The 13,429-nt window shown below is 42.3% G+C and overlaps 1 protein-coding gene across 5 annotated transcripts in view; it reads left to right on the forward strand.

Annotated features, from left to right (window-relative positions):
• The first annotated feature begins 3,072 nt into the window (after nucleotides 1–3,072).
• Nucleotides 3,073–13,429, forward strand: part of PPP4R3A (protein phosphatase 4 regulatory subunit 3A) — a 42,492-nt gene continuing 32,135 nt past the window's right edge. For 3 of the 5 annotated variants that reach the window (XM_028155918.2, XM_028155920.2, XM_054715826.1), the window contains exons 1-2: nucleotides 3,073–4,074; nucleotides 11,021–11,076. In XM_028155918.2, the coding sequence (XP_028011719.2) occupies nucleotides 3,933–4,074; nucleotides 11,021–11,076 (198 nt within the window). In that variant the 5' untranslated portion in view covers nucleotides 3,073–3,932. The remainder of the gene's footprint in view (nucleotides 4,075–11,020; nucleotides 11,077–13,429) is intronic. The other 2 variants (XM_008148423.3, XM_008148424.3) reach the window with 1 other exon arrangement.

A 13,429-nucleotide genomic window follows, 5' to 3' on the forward strand; every position in this document is an offset into this window, starting at 1 on the left:
TCCACAAATTATTTCAGGTATGGTGTGGGGATCAAATAAGCAATAACACAAGTAAATTTAACAATGTCTTTCTGGGTCAAAGTGGACAAAATTATTGCCATGTCTTGATGCTTGAAATTATTGCATTTTATTTTTTATAAAAAAAACAATGACTTTGTTTTTTATAATTTTCCAGGATTTAAAAAAAATAAGCTGTTTATTTTCCATCAACCTTATTTCCGTTCTGTTATGCGTTTGTGGAAGAACAGCTTAGGACCACTCTGGTTGTTCCTACCCATTCGGTGGCCTGAGCCGTGGGGGCTGCAAACAGGTCTTCAGCGGCAGGCTGAGCACTCCAGTCTTCAGTAGGAAACTGCATTGTGGGCACAGAGGGCACCTGCACGCCTTCAGGCCTGTCTGCCGACCTCAGGCTGAGCAGCAGTGAACTTGGGAGCGGGAGCAGCCCATTCACCCTGAAACTGCTCCTTGGTCACAGCCTTTTCAGCAGCAGCTTGCTCTTCCTTTTCGATCTCTTCAGTGTCTCTGTCTAATTTTCATTTTATATTGAAATGAAATATATATGACGTTAAATCCCCTAACGTCATGTAAATGATGGAACTCTCAAGCTGCCTTCTCAAACACTTCTTTGTATTTGACGTGTTGGGGAAGAGCTCAGGCCTCCTTCTGAATAGATGGTTAGAACTCAAACTAAGTTGCAAGTTTGATGTGAAATTCCTGTTCGTGTTGAACACGTGAACCTGACATAAGGGTAGACATAGTCACATGCGGTGACTGAGCACTTGAAATGTGGATAGAGGAACTGAATTTTAAACTTTACTTAATTTTGATTAAATTTTAAATTAAAACATTAGTAGTTCATTCAGTTTTGGAAACATTTTAAGTATGTTTGAAATAACGAGCATGTGAATATTTTTTTATGGTAAATTTAATTAAATCTAAATACATATCAGGTATTTCCAATGAAGTTAGCATCCAAATAGAAACTTACACTAAGGGTAATATACACATTGCATTTTATTTTATTTTATTTTATTTATTTTTATATATATTTTATTGATTTTTTTTTACAGAGAGGAAGGGAGAAGGATAGAGAGTTAGAAACATCGATGAGAAAGAAACATCGATCAGCTACCTCCTGCACACCCCTACTGGGGATGTGCCCGCAACCAAGGTACATGCCCTTGACCGGAATCAAACCTGGGACGTTTCAGTCCGCAGGCCGACACTCTATCCACTGAGCCAAACCGGTTAGGGCTACACATTGCATTTTAAACTTAGTACAAAAAAAGGAATGTAAAATGTCTCATTATTTATTTACTAGAGGCCCGGTGCATGAAATTTGTGCATGGGGGGGGGTGTCCCTCAGCCCATCCTGCACCCTCTCCAATCTGGGACCCCTCGAGGGATGCCTAAAATGGGCAGTCGGACATCACTCTCACAATCCAGGACTACTGGCTCCCAACCGCTTGCCTGCCTGCCTGTCTGATTGCCCCTAACTGCTTCTGCCTGACAGCCCGATCACCCCCTAACCACTCCCCTGCCAGCCTGATCGACTCCTAACTGCTCCCCTGCTGGCCCGATTGCCCCTAACTGTCCTCCCCTGCTGGCCTGGTCACTCCTAACTGCCCTCCCCTTCAGGCCTGGTCCCTCCCAACTGCCCTTCTCTGCAGGCCTGGTCACCCACAACTCCCCTCCCCTGAAGGCCTGGTCCCTCCCAACTACCCTCCCCTGCAGGCCTGGTCCCCCCCCCAACTGCCCTCCCCTGCAGGCCTGATTGCCTCCAACTGCCCTCTCCTGCAGGCATGGTCCCTCCCAACTGCCCTTCCCTGCTGGCCTGATCACCCACAATTGCCCTCCCTTGCTGGCCATCTTGTGTCCACATGGGGGCGGCCATCTTTGACCACATGGGAGCGGCCATCTTGTGTGTAGGAGTGATGGTCAATTTGCATATTACCCTTTTATTAGATAGGAGGATTAATATTTTTAAGAGATTGCACTCAATAAAATAATTAAATGTCAGCAGTTTCTTCATACTTTTAAAAAGTGGCTACAATAAATTTAAAATTACATATATGGCTCGCATTTTATTTCTAGTGGACACCCAAGATCTAGAGAGCCTGGCAAATGGAAAAAGCCCCTTAAATGGTGACTATTATTTGCAGGAAAGGAATCAGAATGTTATTTCTTATTAAGATGAACCGTGCTTAACATGTAACTTTATTTTTATTAGTCCCTCAAGTTCTTTTTGCAAAACAGAGGGCTAGAAAATAATTGTCCTGATAAAGGATAATGAAATGGAAGTAGCAGCTGAATTGTGTAAGGGGAGGTTTCAGACTAGTCACTTCCTGTTTTTTGTTGTTTTTTAATCCTCATCCCAGGATATTTTTCCCATTGATTTTTAGAGAAGGGGGAGGGAGGGACTAGAGGAGAGAGAGACACAACCATTGATTGCCTCCTGCAGGCGCAGGGATCAAGCCTGCAACCCAGGTATGTACCCTTGACCCAAATGGAACACGCAACCCTTCCATCCGTGGGCCGACACTCTAACCACTGAACACGCCGGCCAGGGCAATACTAGTCACTTTCTGGACTTGGTCCCAGGCCCAGAAAATGTCCCAAATTTCTACACTCGCAACACCAGTGAGTGCCCCACACAGCTCCCAAAGACATGGGCTGCCCTCTCTGCCAAAACCTGTGGCCTTTCCCAGAAGGTTTTCAATTTATTTCCAAAGGAGAACCGCCTCGAGTTCGAGAGGCTCCGGTGTCCCCAAAACTCCGCGCTCCAGGTTCCCAGCCCAGCTGCCAAGGCGGCCCGGAAAAGACAGTCGCAGAAGCGGGCCGAGGTAGCTCGGGCTGGACCGCGAGCCGCACGGGAAGGCGGCGGGCCAACTCAGAGTCCCAGACAACCGAGTTCCCTGAAGGCCGAGAAAACGACTGCAACCGCCCGGTGGGAGGCGGGTCCACGGCCCTGCGGAATCCCCGAGCCGGATTGATGACGAACACAGGGCGCGACGCACGCACACGGCGCGACGCACGCACACGCCGCCCCGCGCTCGCACGACGGTGCGTGCAGGGAGCGCGAGGGAGCCCGGCCGTCACCGGCGCGACCAGCGTTTCCCCTCCTCCGTCCCCTGTGCTCCCGCCACCTCCGCGACTCGGCGCCCGCCTCCTGCCTCCGTCCGAGGCCTTCGAGGTAGCGAGGCTCCCGGCCTCGCTCCTGTCTCTTTAAATGGTGGGGTCAGTGGGCCGCCCCTGCAGCTGCTGCCTGGGTGGCCCCGCGCGCCGCTATTGAGGGGCGAACCAAGATGGCGGCGGCTTTGGCTGCGTGAGGAAGACGGAAGAGGCGGCGGCAGCGGCGGAGGAGAGAGGTTTCCAATAGCCTGGGGCGCTCGGCTCCTGGGGGCTCTCGGAGTCTCCCGCGCAGTGGAAGTAGCTGCGGCCGGGGCAGGCGCCTGTCGGCGTGGGACACTCGAAGCAGGAGAGCGGAGCGGAGCCGCCGGCTGCGGTGGCAGGGCCAGGTGTAAGGAAGGAAAACATGGCGGCGGCGGCCTGAGGAGGCGGCGGCGGCGGCGCGGGAAGCGGCTTCGTGGACATCATGGTGGAAGCGGGAGCAGGGCAGTGACCGGCGCCCCCAGTTTGCACCGCGGCCGGGCGGGAGGCTGCGAAGCGCTGCGCGCCCCCCTCAGGACGGCCGGGCTGGCCGGGGCTGGACAATAGCGCCGAGGCCCCGGAGGCGAGGAAAGGCGGGGGCCCACAGCTCTGCCCGGGAGCGGGCCATGCGGGCGGCAGCGCGGCCCCGCGGCGGCCAGTGGCGGCAGTGAAGCCGGGGAGCCCTCCGCTTGCGGGCGTCTTTCCGCCTCGGCTCCCGCCTCCCCGGTCCCTCTTCCCGGGCGACTCCGGCGGGGCCTCTGCCCCGGCCCCTGGGCGGCACGATGACCGACACCAGGCGGCGGGTGAAGGTTTACACGCTCAACGAGGACCGGCAGTGGGACGACCGGGGCACCGGGCATGTGTCGTCCGGCTACGTGGAGCGGCTGAAGGGCATGTCCCTGCTTGTCAGGGCCGAGAGCGACGGTAAGTGACCCCCTAACGCGGCGGGACCCCCCGGCCCTGGGCCACCTCCCAGGTCCTTTGGGGCTGGGGGGGCCCTCTTACTACGAGGACGGAGGGGCGCCTGCCGCCTCGGGAGAGGGCGGGCCGCCGGTACCCCGGCCCCGGGAGCTGCGCGGAGAGCGCTGGAAATGGCTTCTTTCTCCCGGTGCCTGGCGGCACTTGCGGGTACGAGCGGAGCCCGGCAGGTTCGGGCCGTGCTCTGCCGCCTGGGAGTGTGGGGAGGTCGGAGACGGGATTGGGAGCCCGGGCTGTGGTGTTCTTTCGCGCTACAGTGACCTTGAGAAAGGCACTGATTAATCCGAGCTGCCTCCTTAGTTCACCCATCTGTGAAGCAGGCGAGCAGCTCTTTTCGGAGCTAAGGAAGTTCTCCGCTGCCTCCCTCTTTGGGGAACATTTCGCTGTGTTTTCTTTTTTTAAACATTTCTGCTACACCTTTCTGATCCTGTTGCAGGTTGGCTACACTGGTTCATGGTTCTGGCACCTCTGCACACGGTAGAGAGAAAAAAATGCTTCTTTGCTTTGAGAAAATAGAGTTGGATTCCCCAGTGTTAGTTTTGTGTGTAGTTTCACTGTGTAAAGGTCTTGCAAGTGTGGAATCGTTCGATGCCAGCTTTTTTTTTTGATTGCTTAAAGGTATATTCGTTATTTGGTTCAGTTAACAGGTGGGGGAAAGTTGGCAGATAATCTTAAAAACCGTTCGAATCTGCCCTGGTGCCTCTGCTTCAAATATTTGGAAATAGCCCTCAAGGTTCAAAGACCAAGTTGTTAAAAAAAATAAACGTTTCACATTTTTAAAGACACTCTTTTGTGATTGCCAATTCCCTCTGTGGCATACGGTGAATTTCACTTAAAGAAAATGTTCATGTCAGGTAAAACTTTTCAAATTGCTTTTTAAAATTTTGTCCTTTTTTATCGAATTTATTGGAGTGACACTATTAACAAAATTATACAGGTTTCAGGTGCAAGAATTTTAATTGGACTCTCTACCCAGAATTCCACTTACATAAAAAAGAAAAACTCACCCTTGTGTAATTGAAGGTTCTAGGAACATTGATTTTCAATTTGAATGGAAAAATGGTAATTTGGAGTATATTGCCAACAGGTTAGCTAGCTTAATATGGCTACCCAGAATAACTTAAAACTGGAGAGAAATTATTTCCTTTTGGTGACATTTAAAGGGTTTTGAATGCATCGGGTATATTTTTTCTGAGGCCTATTAAAATATATTTGAATGTCAAGTATTAGTGTATGACTATTAACCTCTACATTTGGGATGCTTGGAACACTTTTTACATAGTAAGTTGGAAGGCATGGGCTTTGTAGGTTCAGTTAACTTTTGAGATGAAAGCATGAGTAGATTTGCCATTAAGTCTCTGAAATCTTATAATGTGAGACAAAATCCTATTTCACATCATGTATTTAGTTGGACTCAAAGTCTTTTCTTTAAAGCGTTTTTAAGCATTAAATCTCAGTGTCATAAATGTCTTCAATGTATGGGGAATCATAACTCTTTTAAGGCAATAGCCCCAAACCTCCCTCCCTTTGGACGGTTTGGGACCCTGCAATAAGGCTGCTTGAATGACTAAGACAAAATGGGTTTAACTTTTCTCTAATAGGGAAAGAGATGAAATAAGTTAACTGATGTACCCTTGTTAAATTTACATTGTAAAGAAAACTAAATCCAAAGAGTGGGTTTAGAAAATTCTAAATATTTGTGACATGTTGTAAATAATCTTTAATTTGATGAGTAATCGTGTGTTTTTTTCTAACAGGAAAATTGCAAATAGAAATAATCAAATTTTTTTGAGTGCCTACAATGTGCCAAAGACTCTTTATTGGTATCCTCTGGTATAGGACCTATTATTAGCCGTATTTTACAAATAGGAAAACTGAGGTTCAGAGAGGCTTCTTAACAGCTTAGTTAAGAAGCAAGGTCAGTGTTCTAACAGTTTGATTGAGATGTCTAGTCTATGGCTTGAAACTAGTATCAATTTTATTATCATTAATTGTTCACAGTCTTAAATTCTCATATTGTCTACTTGCATTTGCTGCTTTATACTTAGATTTAGACTTATCTCAAAGAAAATGAAAAAAAATTAGCCTAAAGATTTTAAAATTATAGTTTATCTCCAAGCCACACATGGGAGTTTTTGTATTGACTGCTAGTTGGGGTTATCGGTTATTATGTGCTTTCTTCACGCTCCGTTTAAGATAATTGAGAAGTTTCTTTTTATTGTGATGAACAAAATAGAAAGTATTTGTGATTTTCTATACAATGAGCCATTTACCTTGTTAAGAGTAGCTTATACACATCTGAAAATCGGGAATGCAATTTCTGAATGGAAGTACTCTGGCCTCCCAATTACAGGGGACGCTGTCTGGGTGAGTATGCTCTTTCCCATGAAGCTGAGTGGCTTGGCTAATCTGTAGCCCATTTTGCCTTGGAAAGGATAGATGTCTAACAAGCCACTGAGCCCATTTTCTCGATTGCATCCTTATTCAGTAGGTTCCTATTGGCAAGAGATGTTGTAGGAACATGTATTTTTCTTTAATAAGATAGTTTACCTCATTTCTCAGGTTTTGTTGTAGCTATGTACCTGCGATGTTCCATCTTCCAATAAAGATTACTTAGTATTTTTCTTCTTTCAGCTTATGCTATGTACCTGTTAACTTGGCTGAAGTGTGGATAATGTCATCTCTTACTTGCTCTATCACTTTATGTTCAAAATTCTTTTCTCCATTATGGTCTTTACCACCTCCACCTACCAATTTTAGAATCAGTAAGAAATTGGAATTTGTCTACACACGGTATTTCTTTGAACATGAAATAGTGTTCACGCACTTTACTCTGGTTTACCTGCCAAGCATCATTGCTAATGTTCTTATATTTGTTTTTTACCTTAAGTTTTATAAAGTATTTTTTACATTTCAGAATAGTTTTATCTATTATCTGACTTGACTGTTTCAGAGTTAAGGTTAAATTCTCAATGTTATAATGAGGCATGAAGAAAATGAGACACGGGGAAATGTTTTGGTCAAGGTAGCACTGCAAGCTGACGGTAAACACTGGAATTCTGTGCTTCTGCCTCTGGTAGAACTTGGTTGCCTCTACTCCTGCTATAATTAGAAAAGGAAGTCTGAACACTTTGGGGTGGGAAAGTCTGTCTTGTTTTGGCTGCTGTGGTGAGAGAAATGAACAGAGAAAGCATCACCTTTTTTTTTTTTTTTTTTAATTCTCACCATAGAAGTGAAGATATTTCCCAGTGGTATGCAGAGAGAGTGGAAGGAGGGGGAAGGAAGAGAGAGAAATACCTAAGTGACAGAGACACATCAATTGGTTGCCTCCCACATGTGCCTAGAGGTGGGACTGCAGGGATCTGACTTGCAACTGAATGGGACCTGAGACCATCCCAGTGCACAGGCTGATGCTCTAACCACCGAGCACGCCAGCCAGGTTGACATCAGCATTTTTCATTGCTGTTGGTATAAATCTTGCATTCAGGAAGCATTTCAGATTTAGCTACCAAGAAGAGCTTAGTATCAGCACAAAGAGAAATAGTTAATTTGAAGAGTTGATTTAAATACTTTTTTCTTGTTGTAGAAAATTAATAGGCTTAGTTAGGGTAACCAAACTCTTATTTATCATCGGTTGCAGGTGATAACAAAGTTAAGGGGCGTTAACTACATTGGATATAGTTGATGGGGCTAGAGTGTAGTGAAGACTTGACATAGGTGTGGCCCATTTAATGTAATGCTACCGATTTTTTTTCCCCCTAAACCTTCATTTAAGTTTTTATATATCATTTGTAATTTGGTGGACCACAAAATCAGGAGAGAGGGACTTGGAACACAGACCTACTAGAGGTATAAAGCATTCACTAGTCTCCTATCCAGATGAGATTTGGACTTCCACTAACTCAATTTTGGTGGTGTTTTTTTCCTACCAATGGAGCATTGTACCTGAGCCCCTGCCCTTTATTTAAGCTTTGAGCATTAATAAGAACTATATACTAGAGAAGCCTAGAGGCTTAACTGCTTACTCAGAAGTGACAGAGCTGGAGCTGTTCATTCTGAAATCCTTAAGTGTTTATCCAAATCAAAAGTAAGGACGAGACCTAAGTTTCTTAACCCAAACCAGATAATCCCATACTGTCTGAATCTGATTGGTTATTGGTTATACTAAAATAGAACCACAGAAGTTATAGAGACTCTATAATATCTCAGTTCTCCAATAGAAGGAAATAACTTCTAAATAAATGAATTTTCTAGCTCAATAAAACTGTATACCAGAGATTAAAACTCTCAACAATTTTCGTGTAATGTTTCTTAAATATATGCTTGAATGTTTTTCTTAAGCAGTGTAATGAGCCTGTTGGTTATTAACCTTTCATCTGTAATGTGTTTCTAGATCATCATTTTCAATACTAATTTTTCTACTATATTCACCAGTACAGTGATGCCAGTGACATGATATTCTGTTCATGCCCTAAAAAAACAAGAGTGCTAATTATGTACTAGATACTAGGATAGGCATTTTAATATAAATGTTCAGTTATTACAGCATCCCTATGAGGTATTATTTTTTCCAACCATAAGTCTTGGGGTATTGAATTTTTAAAAAATCCTCATCCAGGGATATGTTTTTATTGATTTTAGAGAGAGAGGAAAAGAGAGAGAAACATCGATTAGTTGCCTCCCATATGAACCTGAAGCCTTTTGGTGTATAGGACGATGCTCCAGCCAACTGAGCCACACATGGCCAGGGTGTATTGGTTCTTTGGATAGTTGTGGTCTTTTCCTGCACCCAGCAAGAAATAATGTAAAATCTTTTCATTTTAAAATTTTTACATGAGTGTATGAATATGTTTGTACAAGCTGCCTGCGGGCTGTATCCAGGCTAATTTAAACTTTTTGGAATGATAATTTGGTCTGCACTACCAACTACCTTCACTCCATTCCTGGGAAGTGCTTGTTTTGATGAGGTTTATTGGGGCTTGGCAACAGGATACAAAAAGAAAAAAAGGTCTCACATTTCATTTTATAGGAGGAACCAAGGTATCCTCAAGCAGGGAGGAAACGTTTTTAATTATTTATACTCAAGTTGTACTATTTTTTGTCAGTTTTTCTTGCTGTCAGTGTATGACTGCTTTGACCCATAGTTGTCTTGGTGTTCTGAGTGGCATTTCCCCTCTACTACCATTGTTCCCCATTTCCTGAGTGTTGTATAGACCTCCTTTTTGTCAGTATATTTGGTGCATCTCTTTGTGTCAGGATACACAGATCTAGCATCTAAAAGTAGAATATCCACTATATGTTAATTCACACAGTACATTGTTTGTGGCACTTCTCAAAAATTTTCCTCAGGGTACCTTTATACACTTAAAATTGAGGACCCCCAAAAGCTTTTGTTTATGTAGATTGTATCTATTGATATTTACCATATTAGAAATTAAAACTAAGACTTTCAAGGGCTTTTCTAAAAAATTTTAATGAAAAAGAGTGTCATTATTTTATATTTTTACAAGTCTCTTTAATGCCTGGCTTAATTTTTTTAAAGGAGGATTCTCCTCTGCATTTAGCCTGTTACAATATCACAGTATGGACACTAAGAAAAATAAGGATAGAAAATTCAAATCACCTTTTAGTAATATGAATATAATTTTGATTTTCCAGACCCCTTAAGATCCCCACACTTTGAGAACATTTGGCATAGAGATTGTTTCTAGTTTTTTATCGTTAGAAACACTGCCAATGACATCTTTTCTTTCTTTTTTCTTTTTTTTAATGTTTTTGTTGATTTCAGAGAGAAAGGGAGAGGGAAAGAGAGAGAAAAATATCAGTGATGAGAGGATCAAGGATCTGCCGCCTCCTGCACATTCCCCACTGGAGATCAAGCCCACAACCAGGCAGCTGCTCTACCGGGAATTAAACCGTGACCTCCTGGTTCATGGGTCGATGCTCAACCACTGACCCACACCAGCCAGAGCAAAAGTTTTTAATTTTGATCATTTTTTTTCTTTCGGTTAGGTTGAGCTTTTGTGCAATTTCACTTTTAAAGAAGCATTACTTATTTAGTTGTCTTAGTTCTATGACACTAGACCTCTTGCATCTTCTGAAATGTTATAATCTAGTTGGTTTGGTCATTCTGTCTTATTTATGTAGTTTTCTAGAGATGAATTTTTTTTTTTAGGACTTGATATATTTCAAAATGGGTTTTTTCGGGTTGTATTTTCTCATAGAAACCATGTTTTAAGTGTAATTATATGCCATGATTCATCTTTAAAAAAGTAAGTTTGTTCCATAATATACCTAACATACTCTGATTTCTTTGGGAAATAATAGAATACAATTTTTGTCCTGGTAGTTAAAACAGTACAATAATATTTACAAAGTTAGTTGAAGACTTTTGATACGCGCCCTTTTCTCAACTGTCTAGTCACTATTTGGGATGGGTAAAGCAGCTGTTAAGTGTTATATGAGAAGAAATGAAAGCTTTGGGTGAGAGACAGGTGCAGAGAAACCTGCTTCTTCTCAAGCATCCAAAATGCCAGAACCTGTCTTTAGATTAGTGCATTGGGGGTTAAACGAACTGGTGGATGAGGGAAAAGAAGTTTAGATTTAAAATTTGCTTATTGTCACAAAGCAGTAGTTATTTTTTAAATATCAAGAGTCTTATGATACTGCTGGTGGGAGAGTGGGGGAATCAGAGGTGTGCAGATTAGCTTTAAGTGAGAAATAAATTATTTGAATATGGAGAAGTATGGTAATTCCTGTAATAAGACATTTCCTTAGCTGAAATTGTATGTGTATCAGATGTTCAGAAAAGGAAATATGTGTGTGTGTAAGGAATATATAGTTTTTCTGCTTTGCAGTTACATAATGGAATATCTTTTCTTTTGTTTCCTAGGTTCTCTACTTTTAGAATCCAAAATAAATCCTAACACTGCATACCAGAAACAACAGGTAAAAATTTGAATATGTGTTTCATTTTGCATATTATCCTCTCATTGGTTATTGAATGAAAATTTACCCTCTGATTTCTTACAATGAAAAATTAAGAACAGATTACAACATACTTTGCCGGTCTAATTCTAAAATACAATTTCTATCAATTTTTACCGTATGAAACAATCATTATAAATTTAAAAAAAAACTTGATTTGTATTAAGCCAAGTTTATGTTCCAGATAGTCTAGCAGCTGAGCCTTGATTCTCAAAAGTTGAAACAACTCAGTTTTATTTTTTCTGCCTAAAGTGTAAAAAAAAAAAAAAAAAAAGTGGCAACTGATGTAATCATCAGCCATTAACACAAGTCCTTCACTGTTGTAGATGCTAGTGCAGAAGAAATATTTGTATCCCTCTGCAGCAACTCAGTGTAGATAAGAATTTGATTTCTTCATTTTTAAATATTTATTGATTTGAGAAAGAGAGAGAAAAAGAAACATTGATTTGCTGTTCCATTTAGTTAAGCATTCATTGGTTGTTCTTGTATGTGCCCTGGCCAGGGTTCAAACCTCTAACCTTGGCATATTGGGACGATGCTCTAACTAACTGGGCTACTGAGATTCTGGCCAGGGCAAGAATCTGATTTTTTACATAGCCTGAAGAGGACCTTATACTGATGCTACAGTTTTTAACCCTTTGCACTCGCTTTTTTCTCGATTCCTTTATTCTACTCGGGATTTAATTTTTTAAATACCCCAGATTTTACAAAGCACGGCAGTAGAATAAAAAACTGGAGTTTCTTTTCATACAAACTTATTTATTTGGATTTTTTATATTTCAAATTATTGATACATTCAAAGAGTAATTTGCACTCTACATCCGAGTGCAAAAGTTAAGGCAGCTTTCAATTTGAGTATATTCTTTCTTGTATCTTCTGATATGTAAGAGATACCTGGAAGTAAATCTTTCCCTCACTTAGTACTACTAGCACTATCGTCAAATGGTATCCTCCTCCTTCCTATATAATGAAGAGATAATATGCAAATTAACCCTCATGCCCTCACAATATGGCTGCCTACAACCAGGCTGGCAGGGGGGGTTAGTGAGGGACGACCAAACAACTGAACAAGCCGGCTGCGTGGGTCAACCAGACTGGCGGCGGGGGCGGGTCGTGAGGGGTGATCAGGCCAGCACGCAAAGGCAGTGAGGGGCAATCTGGCTGGCGGGGGGTGTGGAACAGATTGTCTGCCTGGGATCTATGATCTCTAAAAGTTCTTGAAGATAGTAAAGAGGGGAATTTGAGCTCTTTTTAAAAATTCTGAATAAGATTATGGATTTCCACTACAGTCAAACCTCAGTTTTCAAACGTCTCCCACCTTGAGCAATTCGGTTTTGAGCCAAGTTGTTCACAGAAAAACATCTTGGTTGTTGAACAAAATTTTGGTTTTCTATTCAACAACATAATCAGTCACGTGTCTTTCAGGAGTCAAAGAGAATGTGGGAGTATGAGTTTACTGCTAAACCTTGCATTGTTAACATCTCAAGAAATTGTGCCATGAATGTTTTTGTGGGGTTTTTTTTTTCTTTTGCTTTTGTTGCTGATTATTAAATACATACAGTAAGTCACCATGGGTCTGAAGAATCTTAGGTTAGTGATAGGAGCAAAATGAAAAGGAAAGTTGTAAGAACAGTGATAGAACTTAAGATATGTACTGTATATAAGAAAGGTTAAGATGGAATCATTTGGGGGTCTGGAGCAGATTAATTCAATTTACGTTATTTCTAATGGAGAAAAATTATTCAGTTTTCAAACAGATCGCTTCTTGAACTGCCTTCCAGACCAATTAAGTTCGAAAACTGAGGGTCCACTGTATTAGTAACGCTGCACAGCCTGATCAAGTGTACACTTCTGGCTAATATCACTTTAGTTCAGTGAGAGAGTATATTGGTCTTATGATGGACAGTTATATATTTGACTGAACAGAGTTAATATGCAAGTTTAGCAGACAAATTTTTAAACATGGGATCCATTTATGTACAGAAAGAAGTGTCTTTGATGATGAGAAGTATTAGAAACTGGCACAGTGTTAATAGAAATCCTTTAAGGTACCTTAAAGATAATCTAATCATGTTTCCTCCTCAATACAGGAACTTTTAGTACCCTAATACCGTGGTCGGCAAACTGCGGCTCGCGAGCCACATGCAGCTCTTTGGCCCCTTGAGTGTGGCTCTTCCACTAAATACCACAGCCTGGGCGAGTCTATTTTGAAGAAGTGGCGTTAGAAGAAGTTTAAGTTTAAAAAATTTGGCTCTCAAAAGAAATTTCAATCGTTGTACTGTTGATATTTGCTGACCACTGCCCTAGTAGATGC

Source organism: Eptesicus fuscus, chromosome 5 (genome assembly GCF_027574615.1).
Source record: "Eptesicus fuscus isolate TK198812 chromosome 5, DD_ASM_mEF_20220401, whole genome shotgun sequence".
Classification (NCBI taxonomy): domain Eukaryota; kingdom Metazoa; phylum Chordata; class Mammalia; order Chiroptera; family Vespertilionidae; genus Eptesicus; species Eptesicus fuscus.